Source organism: Suricata suricatta, chromosome 14, assembly GCF_006229205.1.
Source record: "Suricata suricatta isolate VVHF042 chromosome 14, meerkat_22Aug2017_6uvM2_HiC, whole genome shotgun sequence".
NCBI classification, from domain to species: Eukaryota; Metazoa; Chordata; class Mammalia; order Carnivora; family Herpestidae; genus Suricata; species Suricata suricatta.
Genome location: NC_043713.1, coordinates 75,607,697 through 75,633,421, shown reverse-complemented (window position 1 = coordinate 75,633,421; position 25,725 = coordinate 75,607,697). Strand labels below are relative to the sequence as shown.

Below are 25,725 nucleotides of genomic sequence, written 5' to 3'. Positions count from 1 at the left end.
AAGCAGGCTGAAAGCAGAAATTCTCTATCTTAGTTCTTTTGATTCCCCACTGTATAATACAGTTTATAATAGGTGTTCAATAAAATTCTGTTACATTTATTTGGGAAATACTGATTCCTCGTTCTGTAAATGGATTTCTTCTCCTCAGTGGTGAGTTCATTCCCTGACCACTTTTGCATACCTGCTTTGGGTCAGGCATGGTACTAAAGACTGTAAGCGTGGGGCACCCGGGTGGCTCAGTCGGGAAAGTGTCTGACTTTGGCTCAGGTCATGATCTTGCAGTTGGTAGGTTCGAGCCCCACATCGGGCTCTGTGCTGACAGCTCAGAGCCTGCAGCCTGCTTCGGATTCTGTGTCTCCCTGTCTCTCTGTCCCTCCCCCCACTGGCACTCTGTCTCTCTCCCAAAACTAAAGAAACATTAAAAAAAAAAAAAAGACTCTAAGTGTGAAGGATATAAGGACGGACAGACAGTCATGACCCTCCCAAAGCTCACAGTCTCGTCAGTTGGCAACGACAGCTAGGAGCATGACAAATACCTCCCGAATGTTCTGCTGCTCCACCTCATGCCGCTTGATCATGATTTTCCGCTTGAAGAAACGACAGTTTTTGTCATAGTACAGTCTCTGCTGGGTGAGAAGGTGGGCCTCCTCTTCAGCCTGTGTGTGCTGCAAGTTCTCTTTATGCTTGGATATCCGCTCTTGCTTTTCTTTCTTGGGTGTGCTATGGTCCTCGTTCATCTCCTTCACAAAGGAAAACGAAAAGAAAAGAAAAACAACGTGCTGGTCTCATCAAGCAAAGGAACTAGTAGTTTATTGCGATGGTCGATGAAATTACTGGGAGAGCAGCTGAGAATAAGGACAGGAAGGCTGGGTGCTGTAATCCCTCCCTCCCAACTTTTGGGTACTTATTACTAAGTGCCAGGGAGGCTTGCTAATTTCCCCGTGTCTGGCTTCTCACCCGGGGCAACAACTGGCTCGCTCATTCAATCGACATGCACTCATGGGCTTCTTATCATGTGATAGGCACTGTGCAAGGCGCAAGGGTACGATGGTGAGCAAAAGGACACGATAACCACCATCACGGGGCTTCACAGTCTGGGGCCAGTCGTTCCTCAAGGAACCAGAGCAGTGGACTGAAAACGACGGCCGAAGCCTCTGTGAGGGTGGAGTACCGGGTTCCACAAGGATGTGTAAAGGAACATGTTTGAGGGGCGCCTGGGGGGCTCAGGCGGTTGAGTGTCCGACTTCTGCCCAGGTCACGATCTCATGGTTTGTGGGTTCAAGTTCCGTGTCAGGCTCTGAGCCTGCTTCCGGTTCTGTGTCTCCCTCTCTCTCTCTGCCCCTCCCCTTTCACTGTTCCTCCCTGAGTCACACTCTGTCTCCATCTCTCGCTCTCAAAAAAAATAAACATTAACATTTTTTTTAAAGCATATATTTGATCTCGGTAACAACTAAGCTGAAATTTGAAAACCGTGCAGGGGCTAGCCAGCGAAAAAGAAAAGGGGAGAAAACTCTGGGTGGAGGAAAGAGCATGTGCTAAACTGCGCGGGTTATTTGAAACGTGGTGCAACTGAGGAACGGGGAGCAGGCCCAGGGCGGTGGGTGCAGTGTGACAGGAGCTGAAGCAGGACCATCAGAGGCCGTGCAGGCCACGTTAAGGACACTGATCTGTAGCACAGGAGAAAAGAATGTTATCCATGTGGGAATGACAGGATGAGATCCAGCTCAAAAAGATTACTTGCTGCCACATGGAGAAAGAGTGAAGACAAGGCTGGGAGAAGCGGACAGATTTCACAGACAGGAGGTAACTCTGCAAATGTCACTGGTTTGGGTTTCAGAAAGCATTCTTTTTATTTTTTTTTTTTATTTTGAGAGAGAGCACAAATGCATGCACAGGAGAGGGATAGAGAGGAAGAGACAGAGAATCCCAGGCAGGCTGTGCACTGTCAGGGCAGAGCCCAATGCAAGGCTTGACCCCACGCACTGGAAGATTATGACTTGAGCCAAAGTCAGATGCTTAACCAACTCAGCCACCCAGGCAGCCCTGGAAAAAGTATCCTTTATTTGGTAGTAGAGGGTAAAGAGAAGAAAGCAGGAATCGGAACACCTAAGAAGATGTTACTTTACTCTATGGAGGAAGTCAGAAGACCATTTTTAGAGAAAGCACAGTACACTCGTCTTGTTCATACTGTCCACACTGACAAGCCTGACGTATAAGACTCGGTTAACCACTCAGTGAAAATCTCCTTTAAATGTTAATATCTATTTTCCCTAATGTTTTGTGATATGGGCATCCCCACTTCTTAGAGTGTTTTTGCACTTAGCCAAAAGGTTCTTGTAAATCAATTTTCAGCTTTCCTGTGCCAGTGAAATAGCAGAGTCAACAAGGGAGAAAGCTGTTTTGAGCACGGAGTAAACTGGGATCCCGACAGGAAGGCCGGGTGACTCACCTTGATGCCATGACTCCACTACGAGGCTTGACATTATTACCCACTACACTGCACGCCCGAATTCAAGTGTGGCCAGAAAAATGCACTCCGGGGGCGCCTGCCTGGCTCAGTGGGTTGGGCACTGACTCTTGAGTTTGGCTCAGGTCATCACGTCACGTGGTGGGATTGAGTCCTGGGTCAGCTGGGAATTCTCTCCCTCAGCCCCTCCCCCACCGTGCTTGCTCTTTGGCTGGCTCGGGCATGCTCTCTCTCTCTCTCTCAAAAACAAGAAAACAAAAGCAAACACAAACCTTACTCTAAAATCAAGAATAAATTCTCTCCCAACCATCTATCATCCTGTATTGCCCGCAGGCCCATTGTCTATCAAGCTGTGAGGATAATGGAGATTGTCCTGTCACCCAAGGGCAATACCTTTAATACATTTGTATCTAAATATACGGGCCGCCTTAACCAGTCAGAACTAAGCTTTACTTCGTGAAGAGGAGGATTAGCTTTGCACAGAAAGGCTTACTGAGGCTATCTCAAACTGAGTTGAGGCTTGTTTTTCTTCATGAGCATGTTGAAAGACTTATAAGTTTAGGCCTGTGGTTTCCTGCACTCATAAATTTGAGTACCAAAAATAGCCTATGCCTGAGGACTGAGCGAGGGTTCTCGAATGCTGTTCTGTGGGAGAACCTTCTACAGGCTGAGTTCATGCAATCTCTAAATACCTTAGTGTTAGAAAAGTTCAAAATGGTGGCTGCAGTCACAAGGCGTGGCCGCAGAGTGCAAGTAAAGGCATGGTCTTAGAAATCAGAAATAACTGCAAATGATAACAATTCAAAATTTCGTAGTGAAAAATCAATGTTATTTCTGCAATCCAGCAACATCTTTCCTTTATGATGTAATAATTAGGCTCGAGCAATAACTCAGAGAAAACGGACAGAATATGAACCTTCTTAGATGGGGTGTTTCTCCCTACAGCCTGGTTTTCTAGACCTTGTGGTGTCAGAGATTTTTCCCAATTAGGCAGCGGGGATGAAATACAAATTTCTGTCAGTCCCAACAATCACCAGTGGCTCATCTGGGCAGGACTAAGGATGCTGAGACTCACCCCCATCCACTTGCTTTCACTTCCTAATTAAAAAAAAAAAATTGGAGAGGACCTTTGTTAACAGAGACGATGAACTCAAATAAATAATATCACGTCCTGAAAAAATGTCCCATATTGAATTTTATTAAACCTTAATACACTAGTGGTCTAGAAATCAGAAATCCTAAGTCTTACGAGAAGGAAAGTCTAGGGAGAACTGAAGAAATGTGAGCTTCCAGATCAAATTGCATTTCCCCAGGAGGACTCTCCAGGTCCACTAGTGGCCCGCAACCAAACTTCCAAGAATCAATCATTCATTTATCAGAGGTTCACGTGTACCAGGTGCAGCGATACAATCATGGGGGGAAGAAAAAGGACAATTGAAAACCTGTGTTATGAAACCAGAGGCACCTGTCTTGGTTGAGGAAGTCAGGGAAGGCTTCCCTGGGGAAATGATGTTTAAGTTAAGGCACTAATAGACAATCCTAAGTCTTACAAGGAGGGGGAGCATGAATTAACAGCGGAGGGAAAGTCTGGGGGTTGAGGGTGGGGGTGGAGAGACCATCCCGGTGGAAGACTCAGTCTTCTCTAAAGACCTTGGAGAAAAGTGGAACCTGATGTATCTGAAGAACCAAAAGGCGACCCTTGCGGCAGGAGCAGCGAAGAGTCAGGCGTAGAGAAAAGAGGTGGGGAAGCAGTGGTGTGAGGTGACCCTGGTGGCAGATCACGTAAGGATTTCTAGTATTTTGATCTATCCTAAGAGCAATGGGAAGCCAACAAAAGTTAAAATCATGAGGGGATATGATGAGACTCATGGTTAGAAAAGATCACTCTGGCTGAAGCGGCTGAAGAATCAATGGGAAGCAGGCAGGACCGGCTTAGAGTCAGACCAGTGGTGCTGAGAGTCTGGTGCTTGGCGGCGCCCGGGCGGCGCAGATGGTCAGGCGTCCGACTTCGGCTCAGGTCATGATCTCAGGGTTTGTGGGTTTGAGCCCTATGCCGGGCTCTGTGCTGACAGCTCGAAGCCTGGAGCCTGCTTCAGATTCTGTCTCTCTCTCTCTCTGCCCTTCCCCTGCTTGTACACACACACAGACACACACAGACACACTCTCTCTCTCTCTCTCTCTCTGCCCCTCCCCTGCTTGTACACACACACACACTCTCTCTCTCTCTCTCTCTCTCTCTCTCTCTGCCCTTCCCCTGCTTGTACACACACACACACACACTCTCTCTCTCTCTCAAAAATAAATAAACATTAAAAAAAAAAAACCCACATCTGATTCCTAGACTAGCAGCATCAGCATCACTTGGCAACTTGTTAGAGATGTACACCCCGAATTCCACCCAGACTCAGTGAATCAGAAAATCTAGGAGTGAGTTAGCAATCTGTTTTAATAAATACTTCAGGTGATATAAAGTTTGAGGATCAGGGGCACCTGGGTGGCTCAGTCAGTTAAGTGTCTGACGTCGGCTCAGGTCATGATCTCGTGGTCTGTGAGTTCGAGCCCCGCAATGGGCAGTGTAAAGCCTGGAGCTGCTTCGGATTTTGTGGCTCCCTCTCTCTCTGCCCCTTCCCTGCTCACACTTTGTCTCTCTCTCTCTCTCGAAAATAAATAAATATTAAGAAAAGAATCAATAATTTAGACGATTGGTCACAATGTAAGATTAATCAATTTTAAGTTTCAGTCATTTTTTTTTTTTTAACGCTTTTATTTTTAAGTAAGCCCTACACCCAACATGGGGCTAGAATTTATAACCCAGAGATCAAGAATCACATACTCCACTGACTGAGCCAGCCAGGTGGCCCTTAAGTTCCAACCATTCTAACAGCAACTTGGTGATGACAATTATTGGTACTCTTACCTCTTTTATTTTTTCCTTACAAATCTTATACTGCTTCTTCTGACTTTCCAAGAAAGTTGTCAAATCTTTCTTCTGCTGGGCCAAGATCTGTTGCTGGAACTTCTTTTCATCTGCTGCAGCTACCTTTGCCTGATAAAATGACATATAAAATCTAGGATAAATTGTTCTTCACACAGAATTCAGTTGTCTATTTTCTCCAATGCATGAAAAGTCCATAAATGCTGAATAATATAATGTTTTTGAACAAATAATAAAGAACAAAATAAATAATGCTCTGGTTTTCTTGTATCTTAAAAAAAATTGGAATTTTTACCATAGAGAAACATATTCTAAATTATGGGGAAAATATGAAGGTAAACCATAAACACATTTTATTGAACACACACAAAATACATGGAATGAAAAGTGAACTAAGGATTATAATAAAAGGGTTTTTTTTTTTTTTTTGTATTGTAGGTAGCCCACAGGTTACATTATAAAAATGGATAAATAACTATGACTGGCCAGTTTTATTCCAAGAACCTAACTCAGACTGATTATTTCAACCTTTAGATTTCCCGGTCATCTCTCGTGTAACAGGCAAAGCTAATAACATTTTGCTTTCTTAGGCACCTGTTCTAATCCACAACCGTCAGACAGTGGGGCATTTTGGGGGCTCCCAAATCGACGGAACACAGACCAGATAAAAGATAACCCAAGAAACACTGGCTCCTGAAACTGACTGAATCTAAGTTTGAGGGGACCGCTGTCTCAGCACACGTGTGAGACGGGGTACTCAGGATTCAGGGAGGACATGATGTTTCCCGGGTCTCTTTTTGGATCTTTTCCCCTTTAGCTTCCATTATCAACAACTTTTTCATTATTACCAGTTCTCTATACATCTTTTCTAAACCAAATCCCTAAGAAAGAGTCTGACTGGTTTATTTAATCGAAGTCATCCCTGCTTGGGCAGAGGTTTTCAGGCCAGATGGCTGTTGGAGGAAAGCGGCTTCTGCAGTTCTGGGATTCCCTTCCACGTGGAGAAGAGCTTCACTCCCGAGACACCCCTGGCACTCTGTCCCCCGTCACTCCATCCCCAGGGAGCACAGGTTCGCCCTCTGCTTTCCCACACTACGTAAGTCTCCCAGGGGGTAGCACGGAAGGCACTGCCGGTGCCTAGGCAGGCGGGTCTGTTTAGATTTGTACAGTATTATTAACGCATTTCCCTTCAGACATAAATCACTTCTCCCATTTAACACCTGTCTGTAATAAAAGTCATATTTTGACTCTCTGCCTTACTGTCTTCTCTGTCTTAAAAATTGGCTGAGAACCTGGATGGGGAGGAGAGAGGTCTCCTACAAGACCTGAGCAATAGCCAGGTTAATTACTCGCTGCCACTGGTCAGGTGCCCATTCCGAGTCCAGAGTCGCCAGGGATTGTCGCCACTACAAGGGACTATTTGAGGGCAGTTTTCTTTTGAAGAGGACTGTGGGTGTGGCAGGCCTTAACTCTGCAAGTTTCCATAGGAGAGAAGCATCTTGTTTCTTTTTATTTGTACCCAGACCCCCTCCAGGGACTGACTCCCAGAATGCATCTGCATAGGCAAGAATGTAACATATACTTACAGTAACTATCTTAACTTTTGCCGACAATTTGAGGTAGCCCACAAAACCTAACTCCTCTCAACGATCACCACCGAGCAACACCGTTCCTCCATCACCAAAAAGCACACCTCTCCTGCGTCCTGCCCGTGTGAGGCCGCGGGAGCAGGCTTGGCTCGGCGACGGCACAAGGCCTGTGTGTGCGCACTGACCTCCTTCTCTATGATAGCCACTTGCTTCTTGGCCAGCTTCTCCAGCTCGATGGACGAGTTGTTGGCATGCGTCTCCACCTCCTTCTGTAGCTTGAGGCGGTGCTCGTCCATCTCAGCCTTCAGCTTGTTCTCCAGGGCGATCAGCTGCTTCTGGTGCTGGCGCCGCATCCGCTTATAACCTGACATCTGTTCCCGCAACTCGTTCTCCTGCTCATGCTCATGGATCTGGCGTGTAACCTGATTTGGGTTGGGGAACAGAACTCAGGTAACCAGATTCATGGAAGACAAACTTTCAGGCAAAGTAGAGGAGCCCTCTGGTACAAGTCTATCATTGCCACCATCAATTTACCTACTTGCTGAATGCTGGTGTTTTGTGTGCTCTTTATATCCTGGATCCCAAATCCTGAAAACCATCTCATTCGCTCATTCATTTTACTTATGAATGAGGTAGGTGTTAGGACTCCCAATTTGTAGATGAAGAAAGACGTTGAGACTTGAGGGAATTCATTTATTCATTCAGCTAAACTATGTTTACATATTTTTGATATTATATGTATCCTCAAGGTCATATACCTAGTAAGGCACAGAGCAAGGATTCAGACCCATTTCTGTCTGGTTCCCGAGTCATTATATTTCCACTACACCAGGATTTCATGACCTCGACACTATTGACAATGAACCAGATAATTCTTTGAAGGGCTGTCTTTGCATTGTAAGATATTGAACAGCATCTCTGGCCTACTCACTAGATGCCAGTACATCTCCCAAGTCAAGACAATCAAAAATGTCTGTAGACATTGGCAAACATCCTTTGGGGGGCAAAATCCTTCTGGTTGAGAACCACTGCATTATATCAGACTGCTTGTTTGTTTTTAAAGATCATGTCTCTAACAGTCAGTATATTCCTAAAGTTGAACAGGATTTATTCCTGATTCTTAATATGCATGGGGGCATCGTGGGGGGGGGGGGGGAAGGGAGAGAGGGAGAGAGGGAGAGAGGGAGAGAGGGAGAGAGGGAGAGAGACAGGGCACTCTCTTCTTTTAAAGCCTCTGTCTCCCACCTCCCCTTCGCCCCAGATGTTAGCAAATTACAGTCTTTTTATTTACTTGCTCTCTTAAAGGAGAGAAAGCATTTCTATTATTTTTAGGTGGCTACTTTTCTTAGTTATTTTTTCTTAACTCGAGTGAATATCCAACAGATTCAAGATTGCATATATAAATTCTGGCATCTCTTGTTTTTTTCTATTAAACCTTTTCTGATTTTCCACTCCGTCCTCCAATTTGTCACTACTCTTTATTTTCCTGTTAGAGTCTCTGCTCACTTCATTCTCATCTTTCCTATTTTAGGGGAAAACTAATTACAAAATTATGACTTCAGCTTTGTTTTTCACTAGTAATTTAGTCACTCCTGTCTACTATAAGCCAAATTCTCCCCAACCTAACCCTCAAACAAGTTTTACTAGAAATTTTCATGCTGCTATTAATTCTCTGTACTATTTTCAGTTTATGGGTCAAAGTGCATTTTGTACAAAGAGCAGCTTGTTTCTTTGCTCCTTTTAGAAGGTGTCCCTGCATACCAGACTGAGTCCTCACTATCAGAGAAGGGTGTTCTGTAACTGGATAGTATTATCAAAGCAGACCATTAAACATTAGCCCAACTTTGTAACCTTTCCAGCTGAAACTAACACTAGGTTTCATATTCATTTCTTTTTTCTAAAGGACAACCTTCTTTAAAGTATGAAGAATAAGAGCAGAAGATATTTCAAGACCAAAAAAAAAAAGGGACAGCATCACCAAAGAGGCACCTCACACTCTAAAGAAAATTTATTTTGTCATAACAATATTATGTTTCTTTTTAAAGGACTTATTTCATGATAAAAGGAAAGAAAGAAGTTGTTTGAAATATATGTGTACATATGTTTGCACTCATAGGTCTAACAGGAGAACAGGAGAAACCTCATGTAGGACCAGGGGGAGGGGAAGAGGGACAGAGAGTTGGGGAGAGAGAGGGACGCAAAACTTGAGAGACTATTGAATACTGAAAACAAACTGAGGGTAGAAGGGGAAGGGGGAGGGGGGAAATGAGGTGGTGGTGATGGAGGAGGGCACTTGTGGGGAAGAGCACTGGGTGTTGTATGGAAACCAATTTGACAATAAACTATTTTTAAAAGAAAGAAAGAAATGTATGTGTACATTTCACTCCCTCATGCCTGTGCCTCCCTGAAGTTCAACTATCAGGAAAAAAACCAATTCCAATCAACAGAAAGGATCCCATTAGGTCCTTTCTGAATTTACTTGTTGTTTATACAACTATGGCAGGAAAAGTGTCTGTTGTAGGGTACTGCATTTGAGATATGTATTGTCCCCAAACTTATTTTTTCTTGTGTTAGTGCTCCTTCTTTAATCAGATTCCCAAAGCCGAGGCACGGCACACCTTAAAGGTATCATGACACATTTAAAACTGACCAGGAGGATGTCTGACTAGCTTTGTGGTCAAATAGTCTCAGGATGGCTCTTTCCCTAAACCAAGTACCTAAAGATAAACTGGAAGTGAGTTGTGTCAGGAGCATTTTCTACCCTAACTGGTGGGTGAGTGCCTGTGAAAAGGGTGGCACTGCACACCAGATCACACAAGTACGTGGCAAAGACAAATTACAAAGCTCAGCATGCTATCACTGTACTTCACTGAGTTTCAGGAGAAATACTTTGCTTCTAAATGCTTCCCGTAATTTGGATAATCACCATTTTAAACTCCTAATATCACTTTCCATTTGTTGCAACAAAACTTTCTATGTTTCAATGAGACGGCCTCAGAGATACTGAGTTTTAGAATTCCATACTCAAGCAAAGTAGACAAATTTAAGTATGGCCAGATGCTTCATGTATGAAGTCTAACCTGAAACACAAAAATATTTTTATCTACAGTTATGCACGCCTGCATGTTTTAAGTTTATACTGAGCGTCTTACAAAAAGACTAGATCAGTAGAATAAAAAATCGCTCATAATTTAAAATTTTATCATGGTATATGGTTTACAATGTACTTTCACATGCAGTTTACCTCTTTATTTTTATAAAGCTTAGGATTTGAACTGAGATCCTATGGTTCTTGAATTGACTGAGAAAATTCACCTCATTAAGGCAGAAAAGAATGAAACTTTATGTTATTAAGTAATGGAAGGAATAAATACCCAAAAAGGTCAAAGCTGGAGAGGGTGGGAAGTCTAAGTTACAAGCTGAATAAGTGTAAAAATGAAAGAAAGTTACAGACATGTAGTGACTGTAGTAATTTTTGTAATGTTAGTTTCAAAACTGTGATCGACTGATAGCATCTTGCCATGCCCAGTAGGTTCCTCGGATACAAACCTCATTCTCTCCATTATTATATGACTGACCTTGGCCAAATTAGTTCACCTCTTGAAGTCTCCCCAGAGGAGCCACTATTATGATGAGCTCACTAGTGGGATAACACTTGTGCCCAGCAAGGTGTCTGACACACAGAAGATGTTTGATATATGCTGATTTCTTTTCTTGTCCTGCCAGGGTCTGAGCCGTATGTCTCTCTTTCCCTCCACCGAGCATTTCTAGCAATGCGGGCATAGATCAGAAGTGGATCCAGGAGAAAGGGCAAGTTTAACAATAAAACTGTACTTGTATCCAGGTTGTGGCTTATAAAATAAGTATGTATAATTGATGAGTCTGAATTATTAACCATTTCACATACCTGGAGTAAGATATAAAAGTTAAGAGCCGTAAAGGAAGATGGAACTTTTTCCAGAAAGTTTCTACAGCCATTCCATTCCACCCTATTTAATTCCAGCAAAAATTTGGACCTAAAACACACTACTTCATCCAAAGTGTATTGTCTGCCTACCAAGTGCAGACCACTGCACTAGAGGGCTAATAAGCAACTTACTGAACATAAAAGAGGCGCATAGGGACTGATGATGTTACCCTTTTAAGAGATCACAGCCAACTTACACGATTAATTATGTGTAAGAATCAAAATAATACGTCTGATAAAACTGGCCATCCCAACTCTTAGAATAAATGAAACTTATAGCACGTTCTTAAAAAGAATACAATGGGTCGTATTTTGACATGAGAGATTTGACATCCCACTCTCTAGAACACCTAGGGAAAAAACGCTTTGAGTTCATACCAAAAGTAATGATGGATAACAGGCAATTCTGCCTTATACATAAACACTGGCATGAAGAACTTTGAAATGTACATTTGCAAATCCAAATTCTCATGTGAGAGCAGGACTGGAAGAGACGTCATTCACACATTCATTCATTCACTCAACCTGTTTGTTGAGAGAGTCTAGTCATGCGGGTTGGGCATATGGACTGGGCAGCGTTAAGTGAAAAGTGGTATTAGTAATGATCTTAGTGAGATAAAGAAGCCAAGAAAAAGGAAAGAGGAGTTACAAAGTATTCTGATGAGCCTCCTCTGGTACACCTCTGCTATCCAGGAAGGGGACACTCTTCAAGCAGTTAGAAATAGAACAGTGGGGCTGATAAGAGGTGAAACAGTACTTACTATAGAGGCTCTAATATTTTTATGCTTGTCGATCAAACTCATTCAGGTATCCAATTCCACAATTAGCTAAAAATTAGGTTGTGGTTTTAAAATCAAAATGAATACTCCATTTTCATATGAGATTTTCTACTAAATCTGGTAAAACCAAAGTAAAGCAATCCATATTTGTTTGCATGGACAGAACGATAATCATTTTTGTCTACATGCTTTCCTAGAGATTAGAAACTAAGAGTTTTGTGGCCCGTCCCTGGTTTTTTTTTTTTTTTAAAGTAGGCTCTATGCCCAACATGGGGCTTGATCTCACAACTCCAAGATCAAGAGTCATGTGTTCTACCAATTGAGCCAGCCAGGCACCCCAGTTCCCGGCCCGAATGTGTATTCTAACATAAATTCACCTGTGTAATAAGACATTCTCATTCCAGTGAGAATTCCTTCAGAAGACCAAAAGCTGAACTGTCTGATAAAATATAGGCTTGGTGCTCTTTACATTAACATCGACCATGGGAACTACCATATGACCTAGGACATTATGAGATTTTAAGAAATGACATCAGATGTAATGACAGCTAAAAACACTCTCATGGGTTACTAACCCCATTAAAATATTAGGATCTCCATTCACCAATAATAAAAACTTAAGGAAGACACATCTCAAAGGCCCAAGAAATCAGATGAGTAATTCTGAAGAACTATACATACAACTAACTCCTTTCTCCAGATAATGAAGCAGTCCAAAATGAACTTTCTTACAGGAGAAGAAAAAGGATGAAATGAAACAGGTTCCATGAAATGCCCTTCCTTTTCCTAGTTTTTTAAAATAAGGTCAATCACTTCTGCCCTTCAATGATTATAATACAAATATACCTGATTCTAAAGTTTCCTCAGGGTTTCTTCTGCTGTCAAGGTTCACAGTTCTTGCTTTTTCCTTATTACAAATGTAATTGTGCAGCGGTGCATAAAAACACAAAAATCTCAGTGTCAAGGGACCAAAATGGTAAAAACATCTAGTAGTAAAAGCCTGTAGCCCATGGGCTGTATACAGTGGTCCATAACCCTATTCAAAAGCACAATGTATAAATGTACAAAATACCAAGGGCAAAAACCACAGATCTAGGCCTCTTTTAGGATTATGTAGAAGAGGTAGGCTGATAAAACAACTGTAAAGAATATAAAATTTTTTGTCAGTTTTCAACTCTATTTGAAATATAAACTCATTATTTACTTATGTGATAATTGAAAAAATAACGTCTAAATTACTTTTTCTTTTTGCTGTTCACTTTTGAAACACCCTGTGACTTGTCAGCACTTCTATTTAGAAGACTGTAAAGAGTAAAACCAAAATCAATCAGTATAGTATTGCTACCAATTATGGGAAGGGAAGGAAGGTCTCAACAATGACTCGATTGTTCGTTACACTGGCCTTTCATTTTCTTAGTATCTTGCTCCTACTTTTATGTTATTTAAGTAACTTTAGTCCTTTTCCTTTGAGCTGAGATCCATGAAAAGTAATAAGATTCATGATATGCTTTTAAAATTTGGATACTTCTTTTTGATAGTCCAGTGTCCTGATTTATATATTCCCATTGGACTATCGGGATTAGCCTTTAAAACCTTACAGGTAGTAGAACCGTAGTTTGATAGGATACACTGAAATATCCATACCAATAATTAGATTGTCCAAAATGAGACACGGAACCGTATTAACATCAAACCACTTTCTCCTTCTATGAATTCATTTTTCTTCTTTAAAAACCACTGGATACAAATACCACTGACCTCTAATAACTTCCATCAATCCCATCATGACTCCCAAAGCATTACATCTGGAGAGGGCTTTCCACATATAACAACTTATTTCGTGGCCACCACAACACTTAATATGGGGGCAGGGAGCCTTTTAGCAAACCTAAAGTCCATCAGAGACTGATGGCACTAGGAAGCCTGTAGGATCCAGAGGGGTTCCTGGGGACTCTGTCCAGAGCCCTGAGGTGGCCTAGTAGGGAAGCAGCTTTCATCAACCACAGAGGAGACGACTGTGATGGCTGATAGGCACAAATGTGAGCTTCAGATCACTGTGGCATGGCAGTAGTAACATCGTACGGGAGGTAGGAGAGGTCATGAATATGTGATGTGAGAATGAGGGTGTGGCAGGTGACAAAAGAAGGGAACCTGTCCCAGAGGGGGGAAAATCCACTTGGTATAATGTTTGTTTCATATTCAAAACCTGCTTCTGGTGCTCTGAGTCTCAGTGGCTGCTCACCATTTCTTCTCTTATTTCAACATGAGCTTGTCTGGATAGAGATACAAGTCTCACAAGAGGCAGTGGTAAGTAATAAAATTATATAAATGCCATATTTTTTGGTCAGGTATCATAACATGATGCTATTTGTTAATAAATTCATGATGCTTTAGTTGGACTCAAAAGCATGTCTTTCAGGTGCTTAGGAATCACTAGCAAATACATAGTGGACATTTTTAGATCTCTATTACATGGTGTAACAGTCATTTAAAATGAAAAATTGCCCATTAAGGAGATTACAAGAAACTACTATACAAAGGAACTTAAAGGCAGCCGTATTGATAAGGAGTCTCAGTTAAATTGCTGGCTTTTGGACAGAAGCAGGCACAGCCATATGTAGGTGCTATCACTTCTATTTTCCTTACATTTGTTTTTTTTTTTTTTAGACTATAATCCATTATCCATTCCAAAGATAATCGAAGCTTTTGAAAGACTTGAGAGATCAAAGTGGAAATCAGGTTTAAAAAATAGGACAAGAAAAATAATTTCTGGGTCGGCCTCGGATGATGTCATCATAGGCTCTAAATGTACCAGCCAGGCAGTGTACACCAACTCTCCCTGCCCATGTGACCTCTAGCATCAATCGGGGCAAAACGACAAATATTTCAATAATTTGGGGGCCGTGAAGTGAGATTTGGAAGCAGAAGATTAAAGAGCGTTTAGAGTGCCAAGGATGAAGCGGTGTGAGTGTGTGTGTGTGAGTATGGGAGCGCGCACGCGCACGCGTGGGGGGCCAAGGGGAGGAGGCATGAAAACTAACTCTTCCAGCACACACCCCTTTTGCTACTACAAGGGCATCCAGCAATCACATTTGCAATAGTAAAAATGCTGAAGGATCCTACAGTATCTTTTCTTCCACAACCATCCCTATCCTCTCCTCCAAAGCCCTTCTTGCTCTATTGGTGCCAGGAAATTCTTCAGGGGTTAAATGGGGAAGTGCAGCCACTACCATTGTTGCAATAAATAAATGAATGAACCAGAACGAACCAGCAATTCATCCCTGAGAAGCTAGTACCTTATTTTCTACAATTACATACGTTAACCAGCAATAATATATTTTTTAAAAAATGTGTTTTATCTTTTGATGTGTGTGTATACATTACTAACACACATGCATCTATACAAAAAGCAGCATAGTGCCCTGCACACACATAGATAAAATACCTTAAAAAAATTTTTTTAGCATTATTGTTTCAATGAAAAGATAAATAGCTTTTAAAAAATTGGATAGATTAGCAACTTCATCTTAAAGGCCTTTTATTTTGCACATACAGCATATATAAACACACACACACACACACACACACACAGGTTTTTTTTTTCCCATGCAGTAGACAATGCTAAAATATCAGAGATCAGGTTGCCATGCCAACAGATTTTTTCTAAAATGAATAAAATTATTAGGAGGGAGAAAACATTCTTGACTCCTTTCCTCCCATCCATGAAGCCGAGAGAGGCTCAGGGAGGGCGAGAGGCTGCCAGATGGGGAGGAGGGGAAGGAAGGGAAGGTGGGCAGAGGGGTGTTTGCTTACCAAAGATGCTGATTTGATCGTGGCAAAGCGCTCTCTGTTCCGGTAGTGGAGGGCCTGGCTCTGAACTGACTGGGTAGGCCGCGGCTCAGGCCTGGGATCGCCGTGGCCCGCCTCATCCCTTATGAATACATGATCCTGCAGAAATGGATAAAAACAAGGAGAAAGTCCAGCTGTGCTCTTTCCTCGCCGGCTGCCTCTCTCTCACCCCTCTTTCTGCACAAGCACTGCTGTTTGAAATGCATAGTTTAGCTCTCTGCTAGTCCCCGCAGCTCCCACGGTACAAAATGAATAAGCAACACATTGCAGCCTTCAGTTAGGAATGTCAGCTGATCGCTAGTGGGATGCCTTCTGAATCCCTGGCAGGCTTTTTCTTTACCTCCAGAATTACATATATGCAAAAGAAAAAAAGAATAGAAAAAACAATGCAATGTACAGACTCCTTAGAACGGTTTGCTTAAAACGCTGTAACCAAATAATTCCTTTAAAAATGTCATGTCCATGTCTAGCAAGGAGGATGCTGGTTGCTTTTAACATAAAAGCGAGCCTCCGCCTCATTCCCTTGAAAGATCTGCTTTCTCAATTTAATTTTATTTGAGATCTGTTCGGCAGCATCATCGCTCTGCCTAGAACCAGTGTAGGCTTGTGCTGAACTGCCTCTCTATCTTGTGCTGGGAAGATTCGGCAGTCACTGAGGGATCCTGCTTTCCAGTCATGATCGTACACAGTTCTAGCACCTTCTCTCTACAGCTTCTGAAAGGATTTTTTTTTTAGATTTAAAGAGACAGGCATGCAATTCTAACCAAATGATACTTTCACAAATTCTTTCTCAACTCAGTCTCGGTATGGTCACCAGAGTGCGTAAGGCTGGGATTTAATGTCCTTGGCTGATTTAATCAAATCTGTGCTTCTTGATAGGCAGAGATGATTAATCTTGGTGTAACGCCCAGTGAAAAATAACATTCCCTGGAAGGGTACTAATGGATGTTTCTTAAATGTAATTTAAATGAGTTTTAAAGGGGAAAATGCTTTCAAAGGGTGATGCTTTTCTCTATAAAAGATGGAATGGTCAGTCAGTATGTAGCCCTAACCCTTCAGGGAAAAAGATACTATAATAATAGTTCAAAAACATGTACAACCATGGGGGATTTTTAAATAGTACACGTTCAGGATGGGGAAGGAGAAATTAATTCCCTCATTGCCCTAGGGTTTTAAGAGAAACCATTTGTGAGAAGTCAGTTTTGCATTTTGTGTATGACTATTTGAATTTTTTTAAATAATTGCTCTTTCAACAGAAAACAAAAATTGAAGAGGTTTAGAAAACACAATATTTTATTATATAGCCTAAAATTTTGAAAAGTCCAGACATAGATATTCTTGAGGGAAGTTAAATTTTATATCCAGGTTTTTATGTAAAAGCCAAGAGCCAAGATTAAATTTACCATTGGGCTGATTTTCTTTTTCCTTTTATAAATTTAGCATGCTCCAGGATGTTGGGAAGGTATCTGCCATTACGTCTATATTTAGAGATTTTTTTTTCTAATTTACTGTATTGAGGTCTAGTTTGTTTTTAAATAACGAAGGGACCTTTAAGGCCACTGGGGACACGTATGTCAAATTCAAGAATGTCCTACCATTGTGCTGTCCTATAAGATCTATACGTAAAATTCAGTTCTCAATTTACACCAGGTATGTTTCAAGGTAGCCGCTACTATGGCTACCATACCGAACAATGCAGAGACAGATTCTGTCCATCACTGCAAGAAGTTCTGTTAGGTAGTACTATCGGTTAAAAATATATCTTAACCCATTCTTGAGATTTATTAAAAAAAAAAAAAGCCTTGATAGGCCAATTAAAGCTTTTATATGCTATTTCCCAGGAAATCCAACCTCTTATTTTACAGGGCAAAGAGAGATCAGGTGTGAGATTGAGAGCTACACATTAGGTATAAGGTTACAGAGAGGAAGGCACTGGGATCTACCACCATTCACATTGTTGACTGTTTATTAGTAAGTTACATGCATCTCCAAAATAGACCTTGCCTTATATTACGGTCCCAGAAAAACAAGGAGCTTCTAACTGCCAGCAAAAAGATGAGACAGACTACGTGGAGTCCTGTGGTTTTATAGGAGGGCTTAAGATGTCAAAGTTCTGGTGATTATTAATTAGCTCACATTAAGTACATTGACTGAGATGTAGCAGCTAAATTTCAAATTCTAATAACTTGATTTACAAAGATAAATGACACCAGAATCTACACTGTTCGCTGAACAGAATAAAGTGAAACATATTCATGCACAAATATGTATAATTTTAATACTATTAGTGTATCTTCTCTCAGATAAAAATTGATGCTTGTGGGTTAGGACCTTGCTTATTAGCAAATTAGAAGTCACATTATAATTTTTTTTTTTTTAATTTTAATGTTTAATTTTGAGAGAGAGCGAGAGAGTGAGAGGGCAGGAGAGGGACAGAGAGAGACAGAGACACAGAATCTGAAGCAGGCTCCAGGCTCTGAGCTGTCAGCACAGAGCCTGACGTGGGGCTTGAACCCACAAACTGCAAGATCATGACCTGAGCTGAAGTCGGACACTTAATGGAATGAGTCACCCAAGTGCCCCTGAAATTTATTTTTAATATTTATCTTTTTGGAGAGACGGGGAGAGAGAGAGAGACAGAGTACAAGGGGGAGAGGGGCAGAGAGAGAGAGGGAGACACAGAATCGAAGCAGGCTCCAGGCTCTGAGCTGTCTGCACAGAGCCTGACGCAGGACTTGAACTCATAAACCATGAGATCATGACATGAGCTAAAGTTGGACACTTCACTGACTGAGCCACCTAGGCGCCCCTCACATTATATTTTCTAAGTATTTAGACCTAAGGATACTAGGATACACTGGAAAAGTTAAAACCCAAAGTCATAGTGATTTTAGTTAAAATATAGATAAGTTAATAATCTACTAAGGTATATTTTGAACTTAATGCTATTTTAAAAGCTAGTCTAAGGAATAAGTCCAAAATCTTAATCTACTGCAAATATGTAAATAATGTCAACAGTATAATTCTTTATTTCAGCTTAAAATTTTTTTTCATTTTAAAAAGTATTCTTAGTTTTTCACAGTAGCTTCATAACATATTGCCACACTAAAAAGTCTTCAAGTATTATGCAAGAGACCACAAAACGAGGTAAAATTTTAGTCTGCTAGTGGATATCCATTTCAAATGCATAGGAAAATGAATTTAGAACAATTTTTTTAAGATTTTATTTTTACATAATCTCTACACCCAACATGGGGCTCGAACTCACAACCCTGAGACCAAGAGTTGCATGCTCCGCTGAGTCCGAGGAAAATGAATTTTAAAATATTCAGTTACACTGCATGAAACAAGTCTAAAATTCTGAAGACAACTTAAACAATGAAGCAATTTTAAAAGGAGGGAAATGTGACTTGAAAAGCAAGTACAACCAAATTAAACTATCAACTTTACTGGGTGTATCGTCTATTGGTTACACTGCCCCTTCAAATTGCCGTCCCTTCGAAAATGATCACAATATCTGGCCTCCAAACTTTCTGAACTGAACACAGTTTAAGATTAATAATGGAAAGGGAGAATTTTCTATTTTATGCAGTTAGGCACGGATGTAAATTATGTACAAATGATGTGAGGGGCAACAGCTTTGATGTTGAATAATGATTTTTCAAAGACTAAGAACAAATATCAGAGAGCCTGGCTGGATCAGTTGGTAGAGAATGTGATTCTTGATTGTGGGGTTGTAAGTGTGAACCCCAAGTTGAAGGTAGAGATTACTTAAAAATAAAATCTTCCAAGAAAAAAAAAGGACAAATATCAGATTCTATTTTACCAGAGAAATAAATCATAAGCCTTGTTTATAATTTATCTTTAAAACAGCATCATCTGGGAATAAACCAAATAGCTCTTTGAAATACAATATGGTTGAGGACCAGTGTTAAATCTGTGTTAACCTGGTAAATTTATATGTTCTTTCACTGTAAAAAAAAAAAAATACTTTTTCAGATTAAAAAAAAGAGGAAGGTGTCATAATGTTTATTCAAAATCTTTAGTAAAAAGAATTGAACTTTCATACAATATAGTCAAGTATATGAAACATGAAGCACAAACTTTACTATCATACCCTGGACAGAGTGCTCTACCTTTATTTAAAAGTTTTTCTTTAAGTATCTATTTATGCTTCCGAAATTAAGATTCATGGTGTAGTCACTTGTTTAGAGTTTTCCAGGTTAACTTGAAATCAACCCTGGCAGTCCCAGCCCTGGCCTCTGTTGTAGTCTGGGTGTGACCCGTGTCTGTGTGTGAGGCTGTGAACTTCTGAAGACGGAGTCCCTGTGATTTGAAAACTCTGTCTCCCTAGCAGCTACTTTAGTGCTTGATACTTAGTAGCATTCAGGAAATGTTTGCTGAATAAATGAGCTCAACAATATAGGTCTGAGAAGACTCTGAGAAAATAACATTTTCTCTTATATTATTTAACAGAATTCAAATCGGTATTTCATAAAAACCTGCCACGCTGTACTCTAAGGAAGTCGTAAAATAGTGACATGCAAGCAAACCTTTCCATGGGGGCAGGAAGAGGATCTAAAAACGGCTTTTATCTGATGATGCGAAGCCTTTTTATAGACTCCCACACTTTTTACACTGTGGAGAAGGGATCGGCAAACCCACTCTCTCTTTTGCTTCTGTTCTCTCAAAATTATGAAATTACTACGTGAACAGTTGTAGCTATCAACGTCTGGGGGTAGAGGAGGGGAAAAGGTGGACAAGGCTCTCTTCAACCTGGGAGGGTGGCCACCAAGGAGAAAAACTGAGGCGCATGCTGAGGATACAGATGTGACTTTGGAGAGGTGGCTTGTCGGACTGCCCCGCTCAGAAACACTACCTTCTAGGTTAATTTACTTTTACTTTGCCAAATGTGAGGAGTCAAAGAACCCGCCCCTCTCCTCAGCAAAAATAATAGGAAAGGCCACTGAAGCAAGTGGAAATTAAACTAGAACATCCTATCCCCTCAAGGACATTTTTTTTTTCCTCCCACAAAAATGGTGAAAGCTGTTCTTTTTTTAAAAAAGAGGAAAAAAGTAAAAAAAGAACTACCATTGACTAATAGGAAAAAGGGCAAATTAAACTTTAGGAGTTAAAGGGGGCCATGATGACTAGAGTTTATTAGGCATGTCTCATATGACAAATTGATTAATGAACAAATATTTTAAAATATTAACATATTATGATCTATATTAATAGCGGCAGCAGGCAAAGATAAGTGATTTTAGACTTTAACAAAATAAAAGTGTATATTTAAAAATTTTTTTTAATGTTTTTTATTTATTTTTGAGAGACAGAGAGAGACAGTGCAAGCAGGGGAGGGTCAGAGAGAGAAGGAGATACAGAATCTGAAGCAGGTTCCAGACTCTGAGCTGTCAGCACAGAGCCTGACGCGGGGCTTGAACCCACGAACTGTGAGATCATGACCTGAGCCAAAGCCAGACGCTTAACCAACTGAGCCACCCAGGTGCCCCAAAAGTGTATCTTTTAACTGGCAAATTAAAATAACAGATTTTGTTGGTTAGAACGCTATTAAAATCTGTTTGCTGCTGCTACGTACACAATGATTTTAAGGAGAAGGGTGGAGGCTCTGAAGCAGGCTAGATGACAGAAAAAAAACCCTAATCTGGATTGAGAGTTTCTCCTGGAGTCATTTGGGAATAACTGAAAATTGAGGTGTACGTAGAGTTGTGTCCTACAAAAGTTTACGCATTGTTTATTGAGTGCTTACAATGTAACAGACATTGCGCTGGGTGGTAAGAGAATTTGATGCTCCTAAAAGTCTAGGATACAGTGATAGTCTTGTTACTGGAAAGAGCAGTGTGGTAACACTAGCAAGGGGAAAAGAAAAGAAATGTTTAAAGTTTATTTTATCAGAATATACTTGTAGACTTATCAAATCATTTGTGCTCAAAGGAAAGATTAGATTAGGGTCCCTTCTGGGCCTAGGAAAGACCAGAATAGAGGTGAGGACTGGAGAGAAAGAAGTAACCTGGAATTCTAATGTCAAAGGAAATTTTTCAGTGTCCCACTTTACATTGTTTGGGGCTTGATGTGTGATAGAACCATCCTGTGAAAATCAGGGCATCTTTACTCTGGATGCAGAGCGGTTAATTACAAGTCACACGCCTACTGGTTGCACGTGGCCTTTAAATTTACTTCCTATATAAAATGGTAATGTTTCATTTCTACAATTTGACTAATTTTGGAATAATGCCTGCTTGATTGTAACAATCAAGGTGGGGGGACACAAATCTCCCCCCTTATTTTTGTATGTGCATTAATGTTCTATTATTGGAGTATAATGATTGGAGAAATGCTATTCATTTAAGTCTTTCAAACCATAAATACTTAAGATTATTTAACCCTTTTAATCCACATGTTCAATGAACCAAAATAGCGTGATGTTTAGTATCTGGCAATTAATTCATTCCCTGTGGGTTTAAAAAAAATTTTTTTTTTAACATTTATTTATTTTTGAGAGACAGAGTAAGAGTAAGAGTAAGAGTGTGGGAGGGGCAGAGAGGGAGACACAGAAGCTGAAGCAGGCTCCAGGCTGCGAGCTGACAGCACAGAGTCTGAGGCAAGGCTCAACCTCACGGACTGCAAGATCAGGACCTGAACTGAAGCTGGATGCTTAACTGACTGAGTCACCCAGTGCCCCTGTGTTTTTGTTTTGTTTTGTTATTTGCTCACTCTTGCATTCTGTAGTTGTTAACTGAGTGCCTATTCTGTGCCGGGCATCTGTTCTGTTACGATACACTGTGGAAATAGGCAGGCATAGTCTTTGCCCTAATGAAATTTACACTCTACTAATAAAATAGATAAAAAAATTTAATATATAACATTAGATCGTGACAAATATTAAAAAGAAAAGAAAGTAGGATAATGAGATAATGGGTAAAATGTTGTAATATGGTAATTTAGTGATATACAGGCTTTCCTGAGATTCTGGCCTCAAACCCAAACAGAACTGGTAAATGTTTCTAAGACAAGTTTGACTACTGTCTTTCAAAAATGTTCTTCGTGGTCACAAATTATGGCGGACCCCGAACTGCACCACCTGGCTCCCCCTCTAAGAAGAGACTTGCTGCCAGAACCCTCTTGGGCTGTCGGTCCAGGTAGGGGCTGCCGTGGCCGCAGAGAGCGCCTCGTGCAAGCTCCCACCCTTCCCAGAGTGCTCCTGTTCATGGCTGATCTGCACGAGGGTAACAAGGCACAGCCGTTCTGGCTCGGTCTGGACAACTCTGAAGGGTCATTTTAGCCCCAGAGCTCTCTGGGAGCCGTTTTACTTCAACCTTGCCCTCTGCCCCAGGTGGCTTCCTTCTCTCTCCCACAGGTGTTGATCCCCAAGTCAACTCCTAATAAGCCAACAAATTGCTTCATGAAATGGTCTCCGCTCTGCTTTTCAGGGGATCCAACTGTGACCCACAGGTTACCTGTACCTACATGTAATACAGTGTCACCGCTATGCCCTCTGTATGAAGATGGAAGAGTGGCTTTTAGAAAAATGCTCATTTTCAAGTGAAATCGTAAGTGAACTCCAAACAAAATGTAAGATATAAAAGCCTCGTCCTGGGGAGGTGCGGGTGAGGCTTGTTCCGGAGGCACCTCTTTACAAAATAGCTTAAAAGTCACATCAGAAATCTGCTGTTTCTTTTTTTTTTTAATGTTCAGGTACACTTTATTATTTTTACTGTTTATTTTTTCAGAGAGAGAGAGAGGGAGACAGACACACAGAGTGTGAGCGGGGGAGGGGCAGAGAGAGAGAGGGAGACACAGAATCCGAACCCAGCTCCAGGCTCCAAGCTGTCAGCACAGAGCCCAGCATTGGCTTGGGCTTGAAGCCCAAGCTTGTGGCTTGAACCCACCAACCACAAGATCATGACCTGAGCAGAAGTCAGAAACTTAACCGACTGAGCCATCCAGGCACCCCTAAAATGACATGTTTTTAAGCCCAAATATAAGATTTAAATGGGTCTCATGAAGAAATACCATATTTAACATTAAGTTCTCATAGATAACATAGTCTACTTTTATTGTCTGCTTATATTTTCCCCTTCTTTATTGTGGTAAAATACACATAAATTCACCATCTTAATTATTTTTAAGTATACAGTCCAGTGTTCTTAAATACACTTCTAATGTTGTACAAGCATCACCACCATCCATTCCTATAACCCTTTCATCTTGTAAGACTGAAACTTGTCCCTATTAAACAACTCTTCTTTTCATCCCTCACCCCAGCCTCTGGCGGCTACCATTCTACTTTCTGTCTTTATGATTTTAGCTACTCTAAATACTCCATATAAGTAGAATCATACAGTGTTTGTTTTTTTGTTACTGGCAAATTTCACTCAGTATAATGTCCTCATGTTGCATCCATGTCATAGCATGTGACAGAATTTCTTTCCTCATTAAGGTAGAATAATAGTCCACTGTATGTACACACCGCACTTTGCTTATCCATTCATCCATCAATGAACATTGGGTTGCTTCCGTGTTTTAGCTATTATAAATAATGCTGTTATGAACATGGGTACAAATATTTGAGACACTACTTTCATATTTTGGGTGATATACTGGGTATATTATACATACCTATATTATATACTAGGTATATTACATTATATATAATGCCCAGAAGCAGAATTGCTGGATCATGTGGTAATTCTGTTTTTAATTTTTTGAGGAACTACCATACTGCTTTCCTCAGCAGCTAGACCATTTTACATTCCCATCAACAGAGTTTAAGGGTTCCAATTTTTCTAAATTCTTGCCAATTCTTCTCATTTTTTGTTTTGTGATAGTAGCCATCCTAATGGGTATAAGGTGGTATCTTATTGTACTTAAAAAAATTTTTTTTTAATGCTTATTTAGTTTTGAGGGAAAGACAGAGAGACAGGCAGAGCATAAGCAAGGGAGGGGCAGAGAGAAGGAGATAGAATCTGAAGGAGGCTCCAGGCTCTGAGCTGTCAGCACAGAGTCTGACGTGGGGCTAGAACTCACCTACCGCAAGATCATGACCTGAGACGAAGTCAGATGCCCAACTGACTGAGGCACCCAGGCGCCCCAATATCTTATTATACTTTTGATTTGCATTTTCCTAGTGGTTAATGATGTTCAGCATTTTTTCATGTGCTATGGGGTTTTATCTTCTTTGGGAAAATGTCTATTCAAGTCCTTTGCTCATTTTTGATTTGGGTTGTTCGTTTTTTGGCTGTTGAGTTTTTTGTTTTTTTATTTTAAGCTTATTTGTTTATTTTGAGAGAGAGAAAGAGACGAGAGGGAGAGAGAGAATGAGGGGGCGGCAGAGAGAGAGAGGGAGAGACAAAGAATCCAAAACACTCCCTGCACTGTCAGCACAGAGCCCAATGCGGGGCTCAAACTCACAAACCTGTGGGACCATGACCTGAGCTGAGATCAAGAGTGGAGCGCCACCAGGCATCCCTGTTTGTTGAGTTTTAGGAGCTCTCTTTCTCTTCTAGATATCAACCCCTTATTAGATATGCAAATATTAGATATGCAAACATTAGATTTGCAAATATGATCTGCAAATATTTTGTCATATTCTGTGGGCTGCTTTTTTACTCTGTTCATATTGTCTTTTGATTAGCTTGTTTATATTTTCAAGTTAATTCATTCAGTTAAATTTGCAAATGTTTTTAAAATTTCTTCCACCACATTTTCTCTATATATTTCATAATGAAAGAGAAATACATCATATAACTTAAATATTTCCTGACGAACATTCTGTATGGGTCAAATACAACTACCTTCTATTTCAGAATATAAGTTAACATCTATTCTTAAGTGATTACACCATGCAAGAGAAAAAAGTATTGGAAAACCTGTATTATCATAAGATAGCTCTGTACCATCACACAAAAATTAGAATTAAAATCTCCAGTGAGTTCAAAAGTAGGATTTTCCTTCTTGTTGACTACGCTGGCAGTATCTTCTAATCCTGGTCTCATTTGAGGGCTCCTGGATCCAGTGGAATTCCTCTTCTTTTCATCCCTATACCCATGAGCCCCAGAGGTAACAGAGGATAGAGCCAGATCTGTCAGCATTCATAACAGATAGCTCCTTCCGAAGAG

The 25,725-nt window shown here is 40.8% G+C and overlaps 1 protein-coding gene across 6 annotated transcripts in view; it reads right to left on the bottom strand.

The window, feature by feature from the left end:
- The window catches only part of TAOK3 (TAO kinase 3), a 172,361-nt gene that overhangs the window by 16,291 nt on the left and 130,345 nt on the right, over window positions 1-25,725 (bottom strand). For all 6 annotated transcript variants that reach the window (XM_029921769.1, XM_029921770.1, XM_029921765.1 and 3 more), the window contains 4 exons: window positions 15,551-15,685; window positions 7,177-7,413; window positions 5,385-5,513; window positions 537-740 (listed from right to left, as the gene is read on the bottom strand). In XM_029921769.1, the coding sequence (XP_029777629.1) occupies window positions 537-740; window positions 5,385-5,513; window positions 7,177-7,413; window positions 15,551-15,685 (705 nt within the window). The remainder of the gene's footprint in view (window positions 1-536; window positions 741-5,384; window positions 5,514-7,176; window positions 7,414-15,550; window positions 15,686-25,725) is intronic.